The 26,944-nt window shown below is 46.4% G+C and overlaps 1 protein-coding gene across 1 annotated transcript in view; it reads right to left on the bottom strand.

Moving 5' to 3' along the window:
• Positions 1 to 12,401: 12,401 nt before the first annotated feature.
• Positions 12,402 to 26,944, bottom strand: part of LOC308164518 (rho-associated protein kinase 2-like) — a gene marked incomplete at both ends in the record, with an annotated part of 41,365 nt that continues 26,822 nt past the window's right edge. The window contains 10 exons of the mRNA XM_080538588.1: positions 12,402 to 12,560; positions 13,549 to 13,604; positions 15,835 to 16,102; positions 16,874 to 16,952; positions 17,623 to 17,711; positions 19,545 to 19,615; positions 22,760 to 22,928; positions 23,427 to 23,618; positions 24,021 to 24,115; positions 24,426 to 24,519. Coding sequence (XP_080394714.1) covers positions 12,402 to 12,560; positions 13,549 to 13,604; positions 15,835 to 16,102; positions 16,874 to 16,952; positions 17,623 to 17,711; positions 19,545 to 19,615; positions 22,760 to 22,928; positions 23,427 to 23,618; positions 24,021 to 24,115; positions 24,426 to 24,519 — 1,272 coding nt within the window. The remainder of the gene's footprint in view (positions 12,561 to 13,548; positions 13,605 to 15,834; positions 16,103 to 16,873; positions 16,953 to 17,622; positions 17,712 to 19,544; positions 19,616 to 22,759; positions 22,929 to 23,426; positions 23,619 to 24,020; positions 24,116 to 24,425; positions 24,520 to 26,944) is intronic.

The following is a 26,944-nucleotide window of genomic DNA, read 5'->3' as shown; positions in this document are numbered from 1 at the left end:
TGTATTTACTACGGCCGAAACCGTTGTCCTATTAAACATTTTCTTTTGCATCTGGAACCTGAGTGTGCGGCTTCTATTTCTTTCAAAAGGCTAATCCTAAAGCCTATAGGCGATCACTTTGCATACTGGTGCACGTTAGCATAGGCTCCTGCTAGATTGTAGTGCAGGTTTGGATGAATTGGGATTGACATACCAACAAATATATGAAACACTCCTGATCAGAGCTGTTTATCGGGTCCGGACAGGTGGATCAGCTGTAGGCCTTGGGTCATTTACAACATTCACAATGTTTTTTTTCCTAGCTCAAAGCTAACTAGATATCAGGCAAAGACAGCAACACACGGTTTAACTAATCACCATGCCTTACTAGCCTAAAGTAGTTACCTTCATTTAGACACTGACATTCTAGTGCCGTTGCAAGTGGCCCCATAAGTTTACAAACTCACTCATGTAAAAAGACACCACACAATGATCCAAACACCTTTTCAATGTTTAATGGGTTATCACTGAGCTCTATTGTAGCAATATCAAACATGCGGTCTGGATGCAAGCGCCTTTAGATACAAAGTGGACAAGGCAGTATAAATAATACAATGTGCACTGTATGTCATCATGGAAAATATATACTGTGTATATTTATTTATATATGTATAAAACGTGCTTTTCAGAAACTTCTTGGATAAAGGAGGGCACTACAAAGCACACCACTACTCTCCACCTGTAACATATGAGCTAGATACACACCACGTGCCCAAGAGGAATTCTTTACAAAAATATCAGAGCATGACATTCAAAAAGCATTACATGTTACCGTTCACTGCTTCAGCTTGTGGGAGATATTTGCAGATTTTTTAAAACGTTCTTTTTAACAAAAACATTTGTAAACTTTACCCTCTTGTTACCAGGAATAATATTTAAAAATACACATTCTTACTACAGGTGGATTTACCAAAGGCATGAAGGCAACAGCACTTACATAGTTACCTTAAAGGGATGGTTCAGCCTATTTTCATGTTTGGGTGAATATCCTCACAGACCAGTAGTGAAATAATCTCTGGTATTGCGTTCTCTGCTGTGCTACTCCCAGCAAAAGCTAATAGTCAACAGCGGTTTCTCAGATAGACAGGATTCCAAGGTACCGAACATTAGCATGGTCTGATTTGAGCCAAAATGCTGTCAGAGAAACTAAACTATGTTTAGTAGCATGTTATGCTTAAAAATGATTTATTGAAGTAACTATTTTATTGTCAATAGTATGCACAGTCTCTATAATCTATTTGCTGAGAACTGGAACAAATGTCAAAAAGCATGTGCAGGGTTGTCTAGTATATAGTGGCTACTAAACATTGTTTGAATATCACGTTTCTGATGAGATTTATAGCAGGTAATTCAGACAAAGCTAAATTCCTTGGAATCCCATCTATTGGAGAGGCCACTGCTTTCCTGTTAGCTTTTGCTGTGGTTAGGGTTAGGCTAGCTACCAACGGAACAGTGGAGAAGACTGGCCTATGAGGATAATTCAGGGTAAGATGATATTTCACCTCAACATGAAGGCTACGCCATACGTTTAAGGGCAAAACGAAACGCATGAAAGGTCCAAATCTACTTCAACATGTTTTAAGTCATTGTGTTCTATCATTGGTTTGCCCAGACGTAAATTCATACCATAAAGGAGTCAAGCTGTTCTATTGGTTCCCCCTCTTGCATTCAAGCTGGCTGTAGTAAACATACTTCCCTCTAATAACCATCATGCTGTGTGGTAAGTAAATACAAGTTATTGCCAGAGTGAAGAGCTATCAGACCTATATGAGCAACTTCCCCTGGTGACACATACCAGTGTACAGTACTATTCTTCTCTTGTGGGTGTAGTGTTCTGTACTAGATACTTCAGATGCATTGTAATCATTCACTGTATAATACCAAAAATAAAACTATTCACCTTGGCCACAAGCATTCAGGATGGCAGAGGAGCTCAATCCTCTCCACTTTTGCCAGTCCGGTTCTTCTGGTAAGTGTAAAAGGTAAGTGCTTCAGTCCTCCTCGCCCCCCTGCCATTATGAGAGCTCTGTGTTCTGTGGCGAGGGAACTTCAGGAGCCTCCAGGCCCAATATCAAACCCTAGACACCCTCCTTCACCTTAAGGAGTCTGGGGAGAGGGTGCATCACATAAGCACAGACTACAGGTACATGAGCTGGTTGGCACGTCATCTGTCGATGGACTAGCAGTGTTGAATGACTGGCATAACTCACATTTCGACACAGGACAAAAAGACTACGACTCTAAAAAGGCAGAAGCGGGACAGAGAGAGAAGTCCTCTGGGAGAAGCGTGAAGGAGGATCCTATGTGTGCATTCGTTTTTTGGGATATGCTGAGTGGAACATTGTTTGTCATCAGTCCTTTTTGATTGTGTGACAGGAGGAAGCACCCACCACCTTGAAGCTGCACCACACCTCCCCAGTAAGGTTAAATGGAAAAAACAGACAGAGATGAGGGAAGAGTTAGTTTCTCCATAGTGTCAAATAAGTGTCCCAAAGTGCATAACACAGTCCTACATGTCAGAATACCAGTCATAAGGCAGGGCTTGACATTAAGCTTTTTCAGGTACTTGTCCTTCGGACAAGAGAACTTATCTTTTACTTGTCCGAGAGCTCAAGTTACTTGTCCAAATATGACGATGCGCGTGTGTGTGTCTGTCTACTAACACACTACAACCCAGTAATACCTTACATTACAATTCCAACAATTACTGTGGATCTACGTGCACGCCAGAGAACGTGATCCTGCCAGCATTAATGTTTTGATTCAAAGGCATGATGCCAGATTCTCTAGGCATGACAACATGTCCGCACTCCCCTACTCAGTGGACATAGATTGTTTGACAAGGCAGCTACATTGACAAGGCAGCTACATTGACAAGGCAGCATACATTGACAAGGCAGCAGACATTGACAAGGCAGCATACATTGACAAGGCAGCTACATTGACATGGCAGCTACATTGACAAGGCAGCATACATTGACAAGGCAGCATACATTGACAAGGCAGCTTCATTGAGGGGTAGTGGTGGTCTAGTGGATAGTGAGTTGGACTTGTGATCGGAAGGTTGTGAGTTCAAATCCCGCCTGAAGCCACACCACTACTAGTGTGCCCTTGGGTAAGGCACTTAGCCCTCAGTTACTCCAGGGGGAATGTCCCTGTAATTCGTAATTGTAAGTCGCTTTGGATAAAAGCGTCTGCTAAATGGCAAAATTATTATTTATTAAAATTACATTGACAAGGCAGCTGACATTGACATGGCAGCAGACATTGACATGGCAGCAGACATTGACAAGGCAGCATACATTGACAAGGCAGCTACATTGACATGGCAGCTACATTGACAAGGCAGCTACAATGACAAGGCAGCATAGATTGACAAGGCAGCTACATTGACAAGGCAGCTACATTGACATGGCAGCATACATTGACAGGGCAGCTACATTGACACGGCAGCATACATTGACATGATAGCTACATTGACAAGGCAGCAGACATTGACAAGGCAGCACACATTGACAAGGCAGCAGATATTGACAAGGCAGCATACATTGACATGGCAGCATACATTGACATGATAGCTACATTGACATGGCAGCATACATTGACATGATAGCTACATTGACAAGGCAGCTACATTGACAGGGCAGCTACATTGACATGGCAGCTACATTGACATGGCAGCATACATTGACAAGGCAGCTACATTGACATGGCAGCATACATTGACAAGGCAGCATACATTGACATGGCAGCATACATTGACAGGGCAGCTACATTGACAAGGCAGCTACATTGACATGATAGCGACATTGACAAGGCAGCACACATTGACAAGGCAGCAGATATTGACAAGGCAGCATACATTGACATGGCAGCTACATTGACAAGGCAGCTACATAGGTCATTAATACATTTATTACTTTTTCGATCAGACATTATTTTTTTGCGGATATTATTAATACATTGATTTATTTATGTTTCTCTTTGTTTTGACTTGTCCGTCGGACAACTGCAGGAGGAAGTCCACTTGTCCGAACATAAAATATACTTGTCCCGGACAAGTGGACAAGTCTTAATGTCAAGCCCTGCATAAGGGTAATAAAAGTGTATGACAACTAAACGCATTACCTCTTAGAGTTACACCAAGACAAGACGGTACATATTTGAAGGCTAATTCAGCATTTAGATGGGGTTCAGAATGAAATGGAGGATTAACAATTCGGTTGTTAAGTCTGACGTCAAACGTGACGTTTAGCAATTTCCGGGTCCAAACCAGAAATTCCCTCCACCAGAGTACCAGTGTACTACAGCGGTAGAATGACAGTTCAATCGTTTTTTAGACTGGAATCTATTAATAAAACAAGGGACACAGCAGCACTTTCCCGTTTTTCCCCATATTTGTCAGCGTCTTTGAGCCTCGGAAAAGCGCTATATAAATATAATGAATTATTATTATTACTGGCATTTCGAAGAGAGCGCCTCAGCCAACTTTGGACGTCACGACTTAACCGAATAACACATTTCCTGCATGTTAAGCAGAAGGTTAGCCAGGAGTCATTGGTGGGAGGCACACATCTGACTTGGGAGACGAGTCAGAGAACATGATCACTGAGATACAAATCACCTTTCATTATCGACAACTAGCCATTAAGTCATACCGACTGAAGCAGAATAGGCTAGGTGCACGATCTCCACTACTTCCTGAAAGGCACCTTGCATGAACATACCCTTTTTCACTCTATTGGTTTAATTGATTAATCAGCTGTGCACTGTGTGTTCCAACAGTTTACCGCACAGCTGATTAATCAATTAACCCAATAGAGTGAGACAGGATATGTTCATGCAAGGTGCCTTTCAGGAAGTAGTGGAGATCGTGCACCTAGCCTATAGCAGATGTGCTCAGGTCGATCTTCTCGAACACCAAAATTGCCTGTTCCGCCTCATGCGACTGCCTCTCCACAGACAACCAAGAAACAGACTACTTCCACAAATCCGTACAAACACAGGCGCACTCACAGCCATCCAGAACCACGCCTCACAACCAGCCCTGGGTGTTGAATGTTTTATTGCAAAACGTCACAGTAAATACAAACCATATTATGAACATTCTCTTTTACATAAAAAAATGACTAGTCAAAGTGAAACACACGCGCACATGCACACACACATACACATGCACAGTAGACACTCACACACGGACAGAATAGGGTCATGAAAGTCGTGATTTGTGTCCACTGTTGGGAGTCCTATGTCATGGTGGGGGGCTGAGGTCAGAGGGACAGAGGTCCCAGGGGGGTCAGGAGGAGGCTGATATGAAAGACGTATAGCATTATTATTATTATTATTATTATTATTATTATTATTATTTTCAGTACAGACATTGACCTTGTGATGCACACGCACGTGTGCGCAATTGCTGCGCTACTTCTAACTCGTGCCGTCTTTCACACTTTTTATGTATCTCCAGTGAGGAATGCAGCACACTCTTAAAGGAGAGGTTTCTCAGGGTTGCAAATAGACGGTGAGGGAATGAGAGATCAGCCAGTTAAATCCAAGTTAAATCCAAGTAGACAATCATTTCTCGGGTCCCTAATCATGTGACGCCCGACACGTTCAACATTAACGGGAACAGGACATAGTTTATCTTTAATGAACACATTTGGAATTAAATGTGAAAAAGGAGGAGCATGTGTCATGGAGGAAGTGAGAGTCTCTGATGTTGACCGTAGCATGGAGCAGGTTAGACACATGGAAGAATAGGCTCCATGCTGTCTCTATTATCCGATGTGGGACATACCATTGAGCATGTTCTCCATGCTATGGACAATAACCTGAGAAAAAAAGGAGCTTGTCATGTAGCATGGGGATATTGTTCAAATATCTAATTTGGAATGGAGCGTGGAGGAATAAAGACCATGATATGCTATATCCATCCACAGAATACTGAATAACCAAATACTACTGTAACCAGGGAGTAGCTAAAAGGACTGTAGAATTTAGGAAGGGCTGGTTATCTAACTAACTCTGAGCTAAATAGGCAGTGTAGGAGGATACAGGCAGGGGGCGCCAGCCACCCTTTAGACTAGCAGTACTATCGTTAGCATTAGCATTAGCATTAGCATTAGCATTAGCACTAACATTAGCTAACAGACGACTAAACACACAATAACGGTATCCCATATGAACAAACACATTTATTTACACAACTGATATATACATCCCCATATATATATTCCCTCCCCGCCGGCCACACACACACTCAATCACTCACTCACAGTACCTAGCCTGGAAAAGGCTTAGAGTCTCGGACTGCAAGGAGCGCGTTGAGGCCTGGTTGGAGCTCGCATGTGCTTTGAGGAAGGCAGCAGACAAAGGGGGAGGGTGACGTAGCAACGCGAAGGGAAAGGGGCTTCTTCGTGGTCCACGACGAGGTGTGTGGCGAAGGGTCCGGTGTCCACGGTAAGCTCCGGTGGAGTCAGCGGTCGGTCGCAATCCACGCGTGGAGGCGACGGCTCTGTCCAGCTTGGGTCTCGCTTGGTCCAACGTTCGCAGCCGGCTGCTGGCAAGGCTGGCTAACGGGGACACAGCTAAACGGGCTATCACAGTTGTGAACTCAATAATCACTTGGCGTCTTCAGCTTCAGCACGGTGTGCGTTTTACTGACTCCGCCATCTTAGGTCGACTTCTCGTTACTTCTCTCTCGTTACTCTCTCTCTCGTTACTCTCATCACTCTGATTCTCGTCACACTGACTCACAGAGCACTTCCGTCCCTATATATACACCACCGAACCTAGCATCCGGGTCACGGACACACCCCGGATATACCACGTCATTAAACATATACATAAACATTACAATAACAATACATACACCTTCATAAACGTACAGGAATAGTATAGAAAATAATAAAGGAAATAACAGGGCAAAATAGGGCTGATTTGGGGAAACTAAACTGGCTCTAAATTGTGGGCCTTCATAACAGCCGCCCCATGAAACCCTCGGTTTCAGTTAACTAGGGAAGGCACACTGGCTAGGCTGCTCTAGCAGCGTGAGGTATGAGGTGATAGTGTCCTTGGTAATTTGAGGGAGCTCAATCAGGCGTGCCACAGGTCGGGTGTAAGTGCGACCACCAACGTCCACGATGGCCGTCCGCACCCTTCCATCCGGACCCGGCAGGACCTTGGTCACTCTGCCTGTCTGCCAGGCGGCGCGTGGAAGGGACTGGTCGATCACCAGTACCACGGCACCTTCGGACAAGTTGTCTCTCTCCCTCGTCCACTTCTGCCTGACTTTTTTGTCAATCTCCATCTGCTTTCTGGAAGACTCCAATTCTCTCTCCAGCCCAGCTATCTGGGTTTTCAGCATGTCCCTTTGCTGCTCCACATCCAACTTCTGATCCTCCATATGTCGGAACTTCCTCTGGGTGGCCTCTCTCAACTTCGTTTGTTTGGCAATCTCCTGACGCATCTGATTCACCTCCTCCTCTTTAATCCTGAGGTCAGATGCCCTTTGCTGATTGTCCAGGGACTGTTGCTCCATACTCAAGGCGTTGTGCTCGTTCTCCTGCTGGAGTTTGGTGTTTCCGACTTGCAGCTGCTCCAGCTCCTTTGTGGTTCTCTCATTGTTGATCGTCTGCTCCCGCAGCTGCTGCTCCAGCCTCTGCTGCTCCTCTCTGCTTCGCTGGCCCGGCTGGTTCAGCACTTTGATGTCCGACTGCTTGGCGTCCAGCTCCGTGTGCAGCTGCTTCACTTCCTTCTCCAGAGACGTGATAGTAGTCTGGTCTTCCTGGGATAGCTTTAGTGCAGTGGCAACCTTCACTGAGTTGGTCACTGTCTCCGCATTCAGCTCTCTGCATTTTGTCATCAGCCGCTTCTCACCCACGTGGGACTTCAACAGGGCACTAGTCAGCTTCTCATATTCAACCCTGAACTTATCCAGGCTCTTCTCTCCGACCAGCTCATCGAGGACCTCCTGGAATTCCTTCTGCAGGGAATCAAAGCTGTTCCTCTCTCCCTCGGGTTTCTGGACGTTATCCCGTAGCGCCGCATTCATGGAGTCCACCCCGGTGTGAAGGCAGTTGATGGTCTGCACTTCTTCGGTTCGGACATGGAGGGATGACGTAGCTCTCCCGTCTCTATCTCTCCACTCGGTAGCGCCTTGGAGGGCCCACCCAAGCGCAGTCTTAACAGCCATCGGGCAGCCTCGGGGTCCTCTCAGCGGAGGACGGAGCGACACGATCAGTGCAGCGTTGTCCGAGCCGATGAGAAGGGTTGGCTCCGCTCCTTCTATCGGATGTAGGTCTACTCGCCGTAGGTGGGAATATCTTGCGCGTAATCTCTCCAGGGGGTAGTCGTAGCGGGAGAGCGCTAGCTGGTCTGCGGTGAAGACATTCTGAAGCCGATATCTGGCCGACGGCCGCCCCGCCGGGGAGATAGAGAAGTTGATTCTCGCCCCGGTGACCTCTTTAAGGTCGCGACGTATCGTGCGCAGAGTCAGCTTCTCCTCAGTCCCTTGGAGCCCCAACTGGCGCACTGCCCCCTGGAGAAGGATGGTCCGTTCCGACCCGTCGTCTAGAACGGCGTACGTGTCGTACACAGCGTTGTTGTGGTGAAGTCGGACCTTCACCACCTTCAGTAGGACCTTGGAGCCGCTGCTCTGTGGCGAGTCTAGATAGTAGACAGGTGTTTCCTCTTCCGGTGCGCTACCGGACCTAGGGCTTCTGGTGCCCTCCGTGGACCTGGCGAGGGAGACCTCGTGTAGGATGTTGAGGTGGACCTCCTCACAGCGGTTGCACTTTCTCCTCAAGGTGCAGTTCTTAGCCAGATGGTCGCGCCCACAGTTCCAGCACCTCTTGTTCTCCTCGAGCCACCTCTGCTTGGCCTCGGTACTCAGGTTGTTGAAGTCACTGCACTCATTGAACCAGTGCTCGCTGGTGCAGTACGGGCATGGCGGTGGACCTCTCCGTCCCTTTTGAGGGGGTTGAGAGGAATCCCTTCCCTCAGGTCGGGCTTTCCTCTCTCTCCGAGGCTCCTCCTCCGTGTGCAGCACTCCTACTGGGCGTCCTCTGTTCGAGCTCGGCCCGTCCCAGCGGTCTCCCTTCTCCCTCTCCTTCTTCGGCTCAGCGTAACCCATGGCGTCTACGTTGGTGTCATGCACTTCCTCCAGTAGGAACTCCGCGAAGGCAGCCATGCTCAGACCCAACTTCCCGGGGTTACGAACGCGCTGCTGTCGCCGGAACCTCTCCTGCCGGAAGCGTGGGATCTTGCGGAGCAGCCGCTCTACGTTGGAGGTGCTGTTGATCTCGCTGGCGCCAGCTGGGCCCTGCGTCTTCAGCATTCCAACCAAGGTGTGCACGCGGAGCGCGAAGTCATCCAGCGCCCGGTCATCCTTGATGGGGGCCTGCTGTTCGAGGGCTTGCAGTTCAGCAAGGGCGTGGTTCCAGGGACGACCGTAGCGGGCATCCAAGTCGGCGAGCGCTCTGGTGTAAGGTGTCGGTGCGGAGGCATGGGCCAGAACCATGTTGTGGGCTCTGGGGTTCCTCACATGCTGAAGGAGAATCGCATATTTGTAGGACTCTGAGCAGGAGTCGTCCAAGAGCGTGTCTAGGCAGATGCGTAGTTCCACATACTGGCTCCTGTCCTCGTCCTTGAAGAAGGGGAACTTGGGTCCCTCCACCTGGGGAAACATCCTGTAGTGGATGATCGGGGCTGGAGTGACGGTCTGGGTGTCCGGCCTGCATGCATTTTGGTGCACTGGAGGACCTAGGGGTGTGCTACGCTCTTGGGGAATGGCTCCCCTCCCGGGCAGCGACGCTGGCTCCCTCTGGGCCGCGTAGCGGTCGGGTCCCTGGTCCTCTTCCTTCAAGGTGGTCAGCTGGGCCTGTAGTTGGACAGTCATGGCGGGGGTCATGGAGCCATCGGCGGGGGGTTCAGGAGATGGCACTCGAGAGGGCCGTGCGGATGATGCTCTGGAGCTACGGGCCGACGGAGCTCTGCTGATGCACACGTCGCGCATGGTCTGCATCACTTCCGCCATCGTCTCCGCGTGCAGTTGCTCTCTCCCCATCTGGAGGCGCTCGCGCTCGAACTGGATGCGTTCCCTCTCTAACGCCTCCTGGCGCTGTCCCTCCGCCGCACGTTCCGCTCCTTCCATCTGGAAGCGTTCACGCTCGAACTGGAGGCGTTCCCGCTCTAACGCCATCTCGGCCTGTTGGCGCATACATTCTGACAGCGCGGCACTACTCCCTCTGGAGTGCATGCTATCCGCCCCAGAGGCAGAACTGCCCACGGAAACCCTGGACCGGGAGGAAGCCACTGAACGGCAGGAGCTAGGTCTCGCGCGCGCCGTACTGGGAGGCAGATCGTTAAGGCTGAGGCCCTCCCTCTTCCGCCCGCAGGCGCTGTCAGACCGGGCCTCTCCTTCCTGCTCTTCCGTGTCTACGGCAAAACCCTGCTGTTCTGCCATCTTATCCTCAGGCTGGTGCTCTTTGAGGGCTGTCTCGGTGCTAGCCACCCGCGCGCCGGCGGACACCTCGGCCTCTCCGACCACTGTATCCCGTGGAGTGCGCTCCTCACTACCACTCAGTGAGCTTTCGAGCTCAAGCTCATACTCCTGTAACCTCGGAGGCAATCGCGGGACTCTCTGTGGTCGTGGCTCTGTCTCAGGGGGCGGAGAAGGGGGGGTAACTGTCTTGTCTGGTTGGCTGCGCTCAGCCATGCTATCACTACACAACCTATCCGGCTCGAAGGACCAATTGTAACCAGGGAGTAGCTAAAAGGACTGTAGAATTTAGGAAGGGCTGGTTATCTAACTAACTCTGAGCTAAATAGGCAGTGTAGGAGGATACAGGCAGGGGGCGCCAGCCACCCTTTAGACTAGCAGTACTATCGTTAGCATTAGCATTAGCATTAGCATTAGCATTAGCACTAACATTAGCTAACAGACGACTAAACACACAATAACGGTATCCCATATGAACAAACACATTTATTTACACAACTGATATATACATCCCCATATATATATTCCCTCCCCGCCGGCCACACACACACTCAATCACTCACTCACAGTACCTAGCCTGGAAAAGGCTTAGAGTCTCGGACTGCAAGGAGCGCGTTGAGGCCTGGTTGGAGCTCGCATGTGCTTTGAGGAAGGCAGCAGACAAAGGGGGAGGGTGACGTAGCAACGCGAAGGGAAAGGGGCTTCTTCGTGGTCCACGACGAGGTGTGTGGCGAAGGGTCCGGTGTCCACGGTAAGCTCCGGTGGAGTCAGCGGTCGGTCGCAATCCACGCGTGGAGGCGACGGCTCTGTCCAGCTTGGGTCTCGCTTGGTCCAACGTTCGCAGCCGGCTGCTAGCAAGGCTGGCTAACGGGGACACAGCTAAACGGGCTATCACAGTTGTGAACTCAATAATCACTTGGCGTCTTCAGCTTCAGCACGGTGTGCGTTTTACTGACTCCGCCATCTTAGGTCGACTTCTCGTTACTTCTCTCTCGTTACTCTCTCTCTCGTTACTCTCATCACTCTGATTCTCGTCACACTGACTCACAGAGCACTTCCGTCCCTATATATACACCACCGAACCTAGCATCCGGGTCACGGACACACCCCGGATATACCACGTCATTAAACATATACATAAACATTACAATAACAATACATACACCTTCATAAACGTACAGGAATAGTATAGAAAATAATAAAGGAAATAACAGGGCAAAATAGGGCTGATTTGGGGAAACTAAACTGGCTCTAAATTGTGGGCCTTCATAACAACTACATTGAATTTAGATTACACCCTTTTTCACCAATCCCAAGAGGTCTGACTTTCAGAGTTGAGGTCAATTCAAATTCAATTCATGTGAAGTGAAGCATTTCTCTCGAAATGAATTCAAATGTTAAGTAGATGTGGTTCCAGTCCTACCTTTCCTACAGGAAACAGTTTGTCACCATCAACGGCTCCAGTTCCTCCCCAGCCCCAGTCAACCAAGGCATGCCTCAAGCCTCTGTGCTTGGACCCCTCCTCTTCACTATCGACATGCTTCCCCTCTCGGCCAGATCATCCGCCACCAGGGCCTAAACTTCCACTGCAATGCCGATGACACGCAAATGTATCTCAGCACAACACCATCCTCTCAGCTCCCCCCTCAATGTTGTCAACTGCCTGCTTGAAATAAAAACATGGATGTCATCTAACCTACTCAAACTCAACAGTAAGAAAACAGAGCTCATGGTTGTGGCACCCAAGGCGCTGCTCCGGAAGGTTGGTGACTTTCTCCTCCAGGTCGACGGCTGCTCCATCTCCCCATCCCCCAAAGTCCGCAACCTAGGTGTCATCCTTGACTGCACCTTCTCCTTCCAGTCACACATCAGATCCATCACCAAATCTGCCTTCTTCCACCTCAAAAACATTGCCAGACTCCGATCGTCCAACTCTGTAGCCGAAACCCTCGTCCACGCCTTCGTCACCTCCCGCCTGGACTATTGCAACGGAGTCCTGTTTGGGGTACCCAGCAAAGCCCTGGACAGGCTCCAGTTTGTGCAGAACTCAGCTGCCAGGGTAGAGCAGTACATTACCCCACCCTCATCCACCTCCACTGGTCCCGGTCAAGTCACGCATCCTTTACAAAATCCTCCTCCTCACCTACAAATCCCTCCATGCTCACGCCCCCTAGTACCTAGGAGATACTGGTGACCTTTTACCGCGGCGCAGTGGAGAGCATCCTCACCTACGGCATCTGCAACTGGTTCTCCAGCTGCACAACAGCGGAGAGAAATGCGCTACAGAGAGTCGTGAGAACAGCACAGAAGATCACCGGCGCCCCCCTCCCCTCTCTGGAAGAGCTGTACAACACACGCTGTCTCAGGAAGGCCTCCAAGATCTCCAGGGACCCGACCCACCCTGGGTACGTACACTTTACCAGGCTGCCCTCGAAAAGGCGGTTCAGGACCCTGGCCGCTAAGACAAACAGACTGAAGAACAGCTTCTACCACAGGGCCGTCCAGGCCCTGAACACAGCAAAGACCTAAGTTCTGGGCCCTGGACAGTCTGGACGGATTGTATGGCAGCTGCTGGACTGAAAAAATCAGGTGTAGTGCTGAGGCACAAACATGTACATTTCAAGCCTGCAAACTGTGACACTTTAAATAACGTGAAACAATACTATTGTGCAATATGACAACCCTAGTCGTCTATCTGTACAGTATAGTACAGTGGATTGTGTACATAGCCTTTATTTATGTAAACCAGCTCCTTCCCTTCTTGTGATTTTTTTTTTTAAAGTTTTTTTTTTTCCCCTTTCCTAACACCAGAGGAGCCACCCCTCCTAAATTTCGTTGTTGGGTACCTGTACTGTAGCAATGACAATAAAGTCCATTCATTCATTCATTCATTCATTCATCTGTCTGACCTTCTCCGCCAATATACCCCATCCTGGTACCTGCAGTCCTCAGACATGGGTCTGCTCTCCACCCCCCCCGCACCAACCTACGAACCTTTGGGGACAGACCCTTCTGGCAGCACCCACCCTTTGGAACTCTTTCCCCACAGTGATCCGCAACATCACTGCAGGGAGAGAGAAGGACCAAAGGGACAATCTGTACGATTTCAAGTGGTTGAATGGTGAATTTCAAAGGAATGCATGTCGTTTTTTGCATGTCGCTGTCCTCTTTGGCCACACTGAACATGTTAAAATATACATATGCTGCGTTTGCTAATAGCAGCAAACGTGTAGATCTTTCTAAACAAACAAAACGTTAAATGGCTAACAGTAGCTAAAAGCTGTTGTTCCTAATTATGTGGACATCTGTGGGCATTAAAACGTAGCAAGCCCTGAGTGTGTCTGATCACCACCAGGTCGCCATGACAGGAATGATGTGAGGGGAAATGGGATGAGGTGAAACTCCAAGGTTAGCTTAACACTCGAACAGCCGTGCCGATTTTACCTACTATTAGAGCCGCCTCCCTCTTTACAATGGTAATCTGCTACTTACCTGCAAACTGCGACACTTTAAATGAATGTGCAATAACACTATGTGCAATATGACAACCCTAGTCGTTTTATCTGTACAGTATAGTATAGTGGATAGTGTACATAGCCTTTATTTATGTAAACTAGCTCCTTTCCCTTCTTGTTTTTTTAGTTTTTTTTTTCTCTTTCCTAGCACCAGGGGAGCCACCCCTCCCAAATGTCGTTGTTTGGTACCTGTACTATAGCAATGACAATAAAGACCATTCATTCATTCATTACACACAAAGACCACTAGAGGGCACTTCTTGTAAATTAGCCTGCCTTCTACACAGAAAAACTGGAAAATAGCTTTATACTAGCTTATCTTGATGTGATTTCGAAAATGTAAGCACACATATCTAGGAAATGAAAGGACAGTCCTGAAATGTGATCGAGTGCAAAGGTATAACAAATGTTTTACTCACAGGGTCACCATGACCCCACCGTGGCTATTCTAGTGTTAATAGAACTGAAGCAGTGTGACCAGAGATGTTGTCACTAATACAAGTCTTGTGTGAGAACAAGGCATACTTGAATATTTTTTAAAATCTGATTACAATGTGGGTAAAGGAGGCGGGTAGGGAACGCATCAAATGGCAGGTGTAGACATTCAACAGGGGTGCAAACTGGTGATGGCCCAAAAAGGTGACACATTTTCTTTTTGCGGCTAACCTTAGGGGGGGAATAGCGCTAGCACTAATGGTGTTAAATAGATATCGCTAGCACTAACAGTGGTCTAACAATGATGCATGTGTAAGTAGCGGCAGCCCTGACCGAATTACTTCGAAAACAGTTTACCGTGACTGTGTTCTCTATGCTGTCTGGAATTGTACCTAGCTCCCTGAAACTAAACTTTATTTCAACAGCAGAAGAGTTTAGCAGACAGGGAGATTAGTTAGCTCGCGCATCATGTGACTTGGATGACACTTACACCCCCCCCCTCAATTTCTTTTTTTGCAGATCTACACAATTAACATGGATTACATATTTTGAGATAAAAACAGCTAATTTGTGCAGAAACGTGACAAGTTTGCACCCCTGTTCAAGTTTATGAATGGAATGTATTCTGATCATTACGATCAGATGACAGAAGAGCGACGTGCAAAAGGAGCCAGACAGAGTCAAACTTAAACATTGCCTGGACCTGTTCTCAGTCATATTTACTTTCTCTTGTCAAAGATGCAAGAAATACAAATTGGCCCCCAACAGTGAGGTATACAGCCTTGGATTCAGTCCAATGGCTTTTGATCACTGTAAGGGTTGTTAAGTATAACCGCATTCACTATAACCAAAGGAGACGAACTGCTACAGTCGACTAACGTTTATACTCCTTCATCCTTGAGGAGTGGCGCAGGTTAGTCATTTCTACCGACAGAAGGATCTCTCTTTCCAAACTTCCTTCACTGCTCTTGACTTCGCCTAGTGGCGGCCTGCGGTATCTGCCAGCAACATTCAGGCTACAAGTCTTCTTTGGTCAGCAGAAACTATTCCCCCGAACATAATCATTTGGAGACTGGGTAGGTCCCATCAATCTCTCGATTGAGATTCTGGGGTATTAATAAGTAAACTCTGAGGACGGGAAGTTGTCAGCAAGTTTCCACGCCCCCCAAATGTTTATCTGAGCTGCTCGTGATGCCCCCCCCCCCCCCCTGAGCTGCTCGTGATGCCCCCCCCCCCCCCCCCCCCCCCCCTGCCCTGCTCTCTGTTTAAAAGTGCAGCTCAGGTAATTGACATTGGCCTAACCAAAGTTCTGCCCACCAACTAACCCCACCACCCCCCACTTACCTCTGCAGGGCGCGATGATCTCCTCCTTCTTGTCCATGTGGTCTTTATGACACTTGATATGGCAGCGCCGGCACTCCAGGGCAGGCGGGGGCTTGAACATGTTCCAGAGGGGCTTGGTGCAGGCCTCGCAGTTGGTGGGGAAGTGGTAGAGCGTGGGAATGAACTTGTGACCCTTGTGGCAGATGTAGCCCGACTTCTCGCCGATGGTCAGCGGCTCCACTGGGAACTCAGGCTCTTTTTTGCTCTCGCCTTCGTTGGCGTAGAGGATCTGGAGAGGGAGAGGGTTAGGGTTAGAGGATCTGGAGAGGGAGAGGGTTAGGGTTAGAGGGTTAGGGTTAGAGGGTTAGGGTTAGAGGATCTGCAGAGGGAGAGGGTCACCATCACTGTTCTGTGGCTGTGTGGGCTGAGATGTAGCATGTAGCACCAACCATAGACGGGCTACAATAACTGATGCTTGCCTGGTTCATGTGAACAGTAATACTACTGGGGCGACTAGGTAAACGCGCTGCTCTCATGAAACATGTGGTTCTTCACAGGTCTGCTGGCCTGATGAACGTGAGCAGTTACTGTGTTGCTCCCCTGACACAGAGCAGTGGATGGGTACATATGGGCAATGTATTTATTATGACACATAACCGAGACCCCTGACTGTTGTTCCAGACATGAACTGGATCCTAAGTATACATTTTGGACGTGGGACCAGTTGTTCAAAACTGTTAATCTGCTATCCAGGACCAGATCGATTATCGGCTGATTTCCCCAATAAAACAAAAAATCAGCCAGGTAGATCTGATCACACAAATCCTCCCACACAGATCACGTTGTGGTGGAAGTAAATAGAACTGGGTGTAAAACAGAGTCTGTAAACAGCAGTTTGTTTTGCAGTTATTCTCCTAGGAGCAAAATCAAATCTATACGTTATATATATATAGGCTATTGTCATTCTAGCACTAATCAAATTAGCTATAATGCATTATCAATGAAAAATAACAAATAAGATGCAGAGAGACAGACTGAGGGTGAGGGTGACAGGAATGACCTGGAATATCCTGGGGATCTCTTTGGCGTCAGCGCGGTACACGTCTGTCTGGGTGACAGGCCGCACATGGAACAGTTTGCTGCAAGAAGATAAAAACGTTTAAATAAAATGTGTTTAAAAATGTGGGTTAGGGTTGAACATAGCTTTTTTTATGGATTGGAATGTAGCAATTTCTTAAGCCGAGTTAATAACCAATGACTGGTCTAAATTACAAACATTCTAATGAATAACTTGATTCTAATGAATTGTTGATGTGTTGAATACTTATTTCCCGCACTGTACACCAGCCATTTGCTTAAGTTAAAAAAGTTAAACTGTACACACAATTGGTTCTTCTTCTTTCAATTGGTTCTCCTTTATGTAAATGCTTCAGTTAAGTCCCCAAACAAATCTGTCGCTTCTTATGCTACACCATGCAAACCACATTCCAAACAAATATTATGCACAAAAGTGTTCAACATGGATGTAAATCAGAACGAGTTTGTCCCAGCTGTGTGTGTGTGTGTGTGAGTGTGTGTGTGTGTGTGTGTGTGTGTGTGTGTGTGTGTGTGTGTGTGTGTGTGTGTGTGTGCTTGTGAACTAGAGAATTAGCGAATTGGCCGAATCTCCATTCAGATAAACAAAACTGAAATTGAGTGGCTGTTTCTCTACTTTGCAGGTTGTTGCTGTAATGCACTTATCAAAATACATCTTTACAAGGTCCTTTGAAGACCCTTTTAATGGGCTTCCACACAGAACACGTTACTCACTCGATATCCAGCACCATGTAGGGGTTGGACAGCTCTTTGTCTTGCTCACTGTTATAAAAAAGAATCTTCTTGCTGCTCACTACCACATACTGTAAAAAGACAAGAAAATACAATTCACTCAGAAATATGTTTCTCAGACATTTTCAGATCTCAAGTTACGCATCAACAGAAGCCATTTACACTGTCAAGTAGCGATGTAACGATACACTCAACTCACGATTCGATACAATTCCCGCTACGATTTCTTTTACAAAATTAGATTGCAGACAAATTATGACTGAAAAAGATTTTAATAAATGTCTTTCTCAGACAAAAACTACAAAATACTGTATTTTCTTAAAGAATCCCTTTTTATTCCTGAGGTAGGGTATAACGTTTCTCACTAGCTGCAGACACAGGCCAGGGAGCGCTCCTTCTGCAGAGTGCACTGTGCTCGCCCCATACTGGCTCTCTGGGTTTTGCCTTTTGGGTGGTTTGGTAACCCTAGATGATCTTTGTGACATTTTACACATGACATTTCACATATGTACACAAACTCCCAAAAGTATAAAAGCACCACTTGTAAAACACCACTAGAACATGCTCACTCGTAATGCCGCTTCTCTCTTCAAATCGCCGCAGCTCTCCTTGAGCTTCGTACTCTGAGTAATAAACCCTATATGGGTAGAAGGCGGAATTTCTTCCATAGCACATATAGTTTAGGAATTACGGTAATGAGAATGTGTGCTTTTAACAGATTTTTAAGGGTTAAAAGAGTATTGCGATTGTTTTTTTAATTTCACCGATTTGAAACGTCTCAAATTTGTAGCGATATTAAACTGTCTGGCGATGCATCGTTCCATCCCATCCATTTATCATCATGTGTAGAATTGTATGGAATGTGTGTAGGGGCTTTAAAATGTTAACTCTTTTGTGGGGGAGGACACCCAGACTACAGTGAAAAAAATAAATAGCTTCCGCAAATGTGAAACTCCCGCCAGGCCTGTGGCAGCGGACCTGAAACAGCTTTATAGGTTTCAGGTAAACACGGCTGATGTTTAAATCAGCATTTTCATTAAAGCCATTTTTTCCAGAAAATGAAATGGATAAAATAATTAATCAGTTATAATAATATATATACCGTATTTTCCGGACTATTTTTTCCATAGTTTGGCTGGTCCTGCGACTTATATATCAATATATATAATTTCATACTGACTGACATGAACCAAGGAGTAAACATTACCGTCTACAGCCGACAGAGGGCGCTCTGGGCTTGTGACAACTATATGCTGCTCCTATACCACTGAAGAAATGAAACATTAGCTTGTTGAAGCTAAGCAAACGGTAGCTTGGTGAACTTGCTTACTGGTAACTTGCTTGTTGGACTCGCTGGCTTGTTATGTTCATTTAGCATATTCAGCCTCCCAGGTATGTTCTTTATGCTATTGTGTAGCTGAATAACTGTTAATGTGTTACGTTAACATACCGGACCTCTATTCAGCCTGTTGTTCTGTGTGCTATTGTGTAGTTTAATAAACTTGCCTTTCCAGATTAAATGTCTGCTCTTGGTCTTGGATTTTGTGAAATATATTTCTAAATAAATGCGACTTATAGTCCAGTGCGACTTATAGTCCAGAGAATACGGTATTATACTAATTAATCACAATAAAAGTCGACATGGCCTAATTTAGTGGGTTCCTTCCAAGTGTACATGGGACACCCAGTACCCTGGGTGTCATTGTGATGCGATCTTTCTAAACCACCACCTGTTGTTGTGAGGGGGGAACCCTCTCCAGAAGGAACATCTTCTCACAGATCTCCGGGGGGTTTGGCTCAGCACGTTAACTAACGGTCAGTTACAAGTATTTTGTGTGTTAAATGTGAACTCCTAAAACAAAGTGTTAGTGAATATGGAACTGTGTCAAACATGTTCTATGTACCTTTCTCTCCCATCCAAACTTCTTGGTGTTGTTCCTGACAGGCAGTGACAGCCATCCCTCCAGCCTGGTTTCTAGGAGGAAAAGGAGAGACACATTTAAACAGCAGGGTAACATTGGACAATATGCAGGGCAGTACCTGAATGGGGGGGGGGGGGGGTTGTCTTGTCTTTGAGCTGGGGAGAGGTTAAAGAAAAGATCAATGAATGAACCATAGCAATTGTCCAAATGAGCCAGTTAGACAGCATGATCCAGAGTTAGCAACACCACTAATGAAAATAGCCCTCAAATATCTGTTATTTTTGACAATCTTTAAATTCCTGTGGAAATCCCATGTTCTTCTGTTACTGATGTGACAAACGCACAGATTAGCCGTAAACGCTGTGGAAGAGCCATGTTCAGATAGGGGTTCACACACACGGAAAATCAGTTGTTTGCAACTGAACTGTTTCCAACCTTGCCGGAGTCAGAGTGTGAAAAATGGGGGATGGTACTCTGCTTTAGTTCCTCTCTAATTCCTCTCCTACCTCTCTAACCTCTAGACTACCTGCCTCTCTAACCTCTAGACTACCTGCCTCTCTAACCTCTAGGCTACCTGCCTCTCTAATCTCTAGACTACCTGCCTCTCTAACCTCTAGACTACCTGTCTCTCTAACCTCTAGACTACCTGCCTCTCTAACCTCTAGACTACCTGCCTCTCTAACCTCTAGGCTACCTGCCTCTCTAACCTCTAGACTACCTGCCTCTCTAACCTCTAGGCTACCTCTCTAACCTCTAGGCTACCTGCCTCTCTAACCTCTAGACTACCTGCCTCTCTAACCTCTAGACTACCTGCCTCTCTAACCTCTAGACTACCTGCCTCTCTAACCTCTAGACTACCTGCCTCTCTAACCTCTAGGCTACCTGCCTCTCTAACCTCTAGACTACCTGCCTCTCTAACCTCTAGACTACCTGCCTCTCTAACCTCTAGACTACCTGCCTCTCTAACCTCTAGACTACCTGCCTCTCTAACCTCTAGACTACCTGCCTCTCTAACCTCTAGACTACCTGCCTCTCTAACCTCTAGGCTACCTCTCTAACCTCTAGACTACCTGCCTCTCTAACCTCTAGACTACCTGCCTCTCTAACCTCTAGACTACCTGCCTCTCTAACCTCTAGACTACCTGCCTCTCTAACCTCTAGACTACCTGCCTCTCTAACCTCTAGACTACCTGCCTCTCTAACCTCTAGACTACCTGCCTCTCTAACCTCTAGACTACCTGCCTCTCTAACCTCTAGACTACCTGCCTCTCTAACCTCTAGGCTACCTGCCTCTCTAACCTCTAGACTACCTGCCTCTCTAACCTCTAGACTATCTGCCTCTCTAACCTCTAGACTACCTGCCTCTCTAACCTCTAGGCTACCTGCCTCTCTAACCTCTAGACTACCTGCCTCTCTAACCTCTAGACTACCTGCCTCTCTAACCTCTAGACTACCTGCCTCTCTAACCTCTAGGCTATCTGCCTCTCTAACCTCTAGACTACCTCAGGGTTGCCACGCTTGCCTTGAAATAATTTTCCATACCACCTCTTGATTTTCCAGGTACCATGTTTTGTGATGATATCTAGACCGTTAAAACGTTCCGCCCCCGCCCGTCCACCACACCGGCCCACCCCCACCCCCAGAGGACACCTGACTACTTACTTGATTTAAAAGATGTGCCGTCTAGATGTGCAGTCTAGTCTAGATGTGCGATCAGCTCTTAAATGCTTAGAGATAGTTCGCTGTCTAACCAGTGTTTTGATTGCTCAGTGTAGATGTATTAAACTAGAACTCATTTCCAGCCTAGAACACCACTGGGCTGAAAAACTTGGTTCCCTAAAACGTATAGGTGATGGTGGTGATTCCAATTCATCAGAGCAGTCATACGTCATCTCCCTGTCATCAGAACGATCACGCCCCCTTTTGGGTGGCAGAATTGTTAGAGGTTTGACTTGCGGTCAATGCAAATGTATGGTCTTTGCTACTTTTATACGTTAAAATAAGAAAACAGTATTGCTTTTTAGCAATTAGGAGCCCAAATCAGATGGCCAGTCAGGCAAACAATTATATAGTGTCGTTGCCGATCAATGATCTACGTCGTTATATATTTTAAAAATCATGAAATAGAGGTTGATGTGTGTCCTTTCAGTCTGCCTCCATCTATGTGGCTGAACGACCCTAACCCTGAGATGTCATAACCCTAACCTGCATACAACTACCTTATTGAATCTCCAGATAATGTATTTCTGACATCTATCACTTGCTGTAGTTAAGATACTTTATTTTTCTGTTTTGGTAGTCTGTCCAATGTGACACTTGCCCTCCTCCACCGGCCCTAGTTTTGGATCTAGCTTGCTGTTCATTATTTTGATAATAAATCATAGCTAGCTAGCTATAACATCTTCATATTTAAAAAAAAAATATATATATATACACACATACATATACTATATATATACCATACAGGCTAAATACTGATCACTTGGCATATGCATCATCTGTTAAAGTAGCAAAGATCACACATTTGCATTGACCGCCAGTCAAACTTCTACCACTTCCTGAGTAAATCCAACGTTCCTACGCTGAGATATGACCGTTTTAGCACATCAATGTTTGTTTGCAACAATGAACCATGTGCTTGCCAACCAACATTGATAAAGCCACATTTAGAACAGCCACAGACAGTTCCAAGCCAACTACTTAAAGTTGAGAATAAACTTCAATTATTAAATGTTTTAGAAAGCCTATCAAATTTTCCTGGACAACACAATTTTTCCATTTCAATTTTGCTCAGTTTCCATGCCTTTTCCAGGTATGGAACAGGGCTCAATAATTTCCATGTTTTCCCTGTTTTCCAGGTAGCGTGGCAACCCTGCTACCTCTCTAACCTCTAGGCTACCTCTCTAACCTCTAGGCTACCTCTCTAACCTCTAGACTACCTGCCTCTCTAACCTCTAGACTACCTGCCTCTCTAACCTCTAGGCTACCTCTCTAACCTCTAGGCTACCTCTCTAACCTCTAGACTACCTGCCTCTCTAACCCCTAGACTACCTCTCTAACCTCTAGACTGCCTCTCTAACCTCTAGGCTACCTGCCTCTCTAACCTCTAGACTACCTGCCTCTCTAACCTCTAGACTACCTCTCTAACCTCTAGGCTACCTCTCTAACCTCTAGGCTACCACGGCCACAGACATTACCTGCGTAGGCGTCGTCCATGTCGAGGTCAGGCCCGCTGCTGATGCTCGCCGCCTCTAAGGAGTGGACGCTGACGGAGTTGAGGAGGCCGCGCAGCTGTTCGATGTCGCTGTCCTTGCTGTCCAGGGCCATCTGCAGCTCGATGCGCAGCTGACTCTCGTCTGCAATTTGCTGCAGACAGAAAGACGGACGAAAAGGACATTCTTTTAGTCATCCATAGTTTTTCCGTCTGCGGCCCCTGTTGACGTTGTTTGTCGGCATGTTATTGATCGCTGGCACGTCGACGGCCGCTGTTGTTGAAACGGTTAGGGTCAGGTGTCGTTGGTTGTGTTGATGACCACATTGCATACCGTCGACCTCCCTCGGAACTTGACGATGCTGTTATTGAAGTGGTTGTGGTTGACGGTTAGTGTGTGGTCGTGGTTGTGTTACTGTTAGTGTAAGGTTGTGGTTGTGACAGTTAGTGTGAGGTGGTGGTTGTGGTTGTGACAGTTGTGGTTTAGCCCTTAGTGTAAGGTTGTGGTTGTGACAGTTAGTGTGAGGTGGTGGTTGTGGTTGTGACAGTTGTGGTTTAGCCCTTAGTGTAAGGTTGTGGTTGTGACAGTTAGTGTAAGGTGGTGGTTAGGGTTAGAGTTAGGGTTAGGGTTGGTGTAAGGTGGTGGTGCTGACCGCCTGCATGTCGTTGATCTCCCTCTGGTACTTGATGATGGTGCTGTTAAGCTTCTCCTTCTCCGACCGCAGCTCCAGATGCAACTTCCTGTTCTCTTTCTCCTTCCGTCGCACATCCGTGTCGTTACCACGACGACTGCCTCCGCCACGCATCTCTTTCCTGTTCATGATCTCTGCCAGCTTGTTCACAGCCTAAAACACACGTTCGTACACACACACACACACGCACTTGTAATGACCCTATAATTAAGAGTACTGAGTGTAATGTAGAAAAAACATTTGACTAATAAGTTAACTAATATTACAACACAGTCAGGTTAAATCAGGGAAACATGTCTAAACTATCCTTCCCTCCCAGCAGACGTACCTGGGTCTAACCCTCCCAGCAGACGTACCTGGGTCTAAAACACCCAGCAGACGTACCTGGGTCTAACCCTCCCAGCAGAGACGTACCTGGGTCTAACCCTCCCAGCAGACGTACCTGGGTAAAAACACCCAGCAGAGACGTACCTGGGTCGAAAACACCCAGCAGACGTACCTGGGTCTAAAACACCCAGCAGACGTACCTGGGTCTAAAACACCCAGCAGACGTACCTGGGTCTTCAGCGTTCTCTCTGACTGCAGCTGCTTCTCAAACGTGATCTTCATCTGGCTCATCTGCTGCTCGTCGTCCTTCGATGTCTGCAGCTCTGAACACAACAGACCAGACAGCCCTGCTCATGTACAGTTGTAAACAGCCCTGCTCATGTACAGTTGTAAAGTCACGCCTTTCTTTTCAATACCACAATTGTCCATCTAGTAAAACCAGTCCGTACCCCTGGATCCCAGTACACATGACAATAGTACTTTGGAAAGAAATGCGTCACTAATTGAACTGTAGTTAACTGTGAGAGCAATCACATCGTTGCAGTTCATAGTTATGGAGATGTTCTCTTGCTATCCAAATCCGGGGCGATTAAAACAAAAAAAGGAAATAAATTGAAATAAGGAACAGTTTACCTTCATGCGTGTCCTTCAGTCTGTTGTTCAGCTCCTCCTTCTCGTTGGCGAGGTTGGCCACGTCACCAGTCAGAGTTCTGTTGGATTCCTCCAACTACATAGGAACATAATCCACCAAATATTTCCATAAATTTCCGATCATACCACAGCACAGAAACCGCTTTGCTTAAGGTAACTAATGACCTTAGGATAAATGCAGACTCGAAAAAACTCTCGATTCTTGTACTCTTAGACTTAAGTGCAGCCTTTGATACGGTAGACCACTCCATACTTATTGAGAGACTTGAAAACTGGGTTGGCCTCTCAGGTCCGGTCTTAAACTGGTTCAGGACTTACCTGGCTGACCGAGACTACTTTGTAGCCCTTGGTGACCATAAGTCAAAACATTATAGCACAACCTGTGGAGTTCCCCAGGGGTCCATTTTAGGACCGTTGCTTTTTAGCCTATACATGCTACCCCTCAGTTCTGTTACCAAGAAGCATAGCGTTAACTACCACAGCTATGCTGACGACACTCAGCTTTATATCTCAGTAACTCCCAACGACTACAAGATGATCGACCACCTGATAGATTGTATTGCCGATATTAATATTTGGATGACACAAAACTTTCTCAAACTCAATCAAGAAAAAACAGAGGTATTGATCATTGGCGAGAAAACTGGGAGAGAGAAATTATCTGCACACTTGAAAACACTAGCTCTTAACACTAAGTGTCAGGCCAGGAATCTTGGTGTCATAATTGACCCAGATCTAAATTTTGAAACTCATATTAATAACACTATTAAAACATCCTTCTACCATCTAAGAAACATCACTAAGGTACAATCATTTCTCTCCCAGGCAGACACTGAAAAATTAATGCATGCGTTTGTTACTAGTAGGCTAGATCAGAGGTTCCCAAAGTGGGTGCCGCGGCACCCTGTCCGGGGGTGCCGCCAAATCTGCTGGTAAAAAAAAAAAAAAAAAAAAAAAAAAGTATAATATAAAATTATAATAATACATTAATAAACGTTTGTTTATTACATGTGCAATGGAGTTCATAAGCAAATAAAATATATATTTCTCAGATTTGAAAGATATTAATTTACTAACTAGGCCTACTAGTTACTAACTAACTATTCCTCACTGAAGTCTTGGACCAAGCGGTGAAAATGGTTAATTATGTAAAATCACGCCCGCTGAAGTCACGGCTGTTCAGCACATTGTGCAATGAGATGGGGTCCGAGCATGAGGGGCTCTTATTACACACAGAGGTCCGCTGGCTGTCGCGGGGCAAGGTGTTATCCCGTGTCTATGAGCTCCGAGATGAACTGATAACTTTTGTCAGTGAGCACGAAGAAAAACATTGAAATGTTTACGTTGACGGCCAATGACGCAGCACACAAGTCAGCGTCTTTCTTGAATCTGATCGCTGCGCACCTACGTATGCTGGAGGAGAGATTTGAGTCCTATTTCCCTCCAATGAACGAAGACTTCGACTGGCTCCGGGATCCGTTCAACCCCCTCTCATCAGCATCAGCCGCTAGTTTGAGCAGCAAAGCTCAAGATGAACTGGCAGAGCTCATTATGGACCGCACACTGAAGCTCAAACATGGTGAGCTAGGTTTGGATAGGTTTTGACGAGCTGGCTTTTTCTTCTCTAGCATACGTCAAGAACAAGACACGCACGCGACTGTCAGTGGAACAGGACCTGCGTGTCGCGCTGTCCACTATCTCTCCCCGCATAAAGAGACTCTGCTCCCAAAAGCAGGCGCATGTGTCCCACTAATGCGCACAACATATTTCTTTGTTTTGTATTTCTCTCAATTTTTACAATTCTGTCATGATTATTATTGTTAAATTATTATAGTTGTGAGTTACCCGTTTGGTTCAGATGTGAAATAATAATCTCAGAATGAGCATTGAAATGAGAATTACATTTTAAGGCATTATTTTAAGCCCCCCAAAAAAGCATTGTTCCATTGATTGATTATACAGGCCTTTGATATTTTATTTGTGTGAAGAATTCCCTCTAAGTCTCCTCCCATATTGTACAATCCTTGAGGGCCACAATTTTATTTAATTTAGCGATAGTTTGACTGACCTATGCATTCTTGCCCATCCATTACAGTTCATTTATGACTTTTATTATCTTGTTAAAATTCATTGGGGCAATACTTATGTATTATATATAAACACACATTTTCAAACCAATTCATCGTGTATTGTTTTTAGTTTAAGCTCCGAGGCATTTTTTTAAATCTTCGTAGAGTTGGGGTGCCTTGGAGAAGGGGGAAAGCTTCAGGGGTGCCTTGGTTAAAAAAAGTTTGGGAACCTCTGGGCTAGATTACTGTAATGCTCTCCTGACAGGTCTCCCCAAAAAAATGATAAATAGACTACAAATGGTTCAAAATGCTGCTGCTCGTGTCCTTACTAGGACCAAACGAAGAGCGCACATCACACCTGTCTTGAGATCACTACACTGGCTCCCTGTCAGTCATAGAATAGACTTTAAGATCCTTTTACTAGTTTATAAA

This window comes from Nansenia antarctica (assembly GCF_963989245.1).
Source record: "Nansenia antarctica genome assembly, chromosome: 8".
NCBI lineage: Eukaryota > Metazoa > Chordata > Actinopteri > Argentiniformes > Microstomatidae > Nansenia > Nansenia antarctica.
The sequence above is the reverse complement of the archived record's forward strand: the minus strand, read 5'-3'. Positions and strand labels throughout refer to the sequence as shown.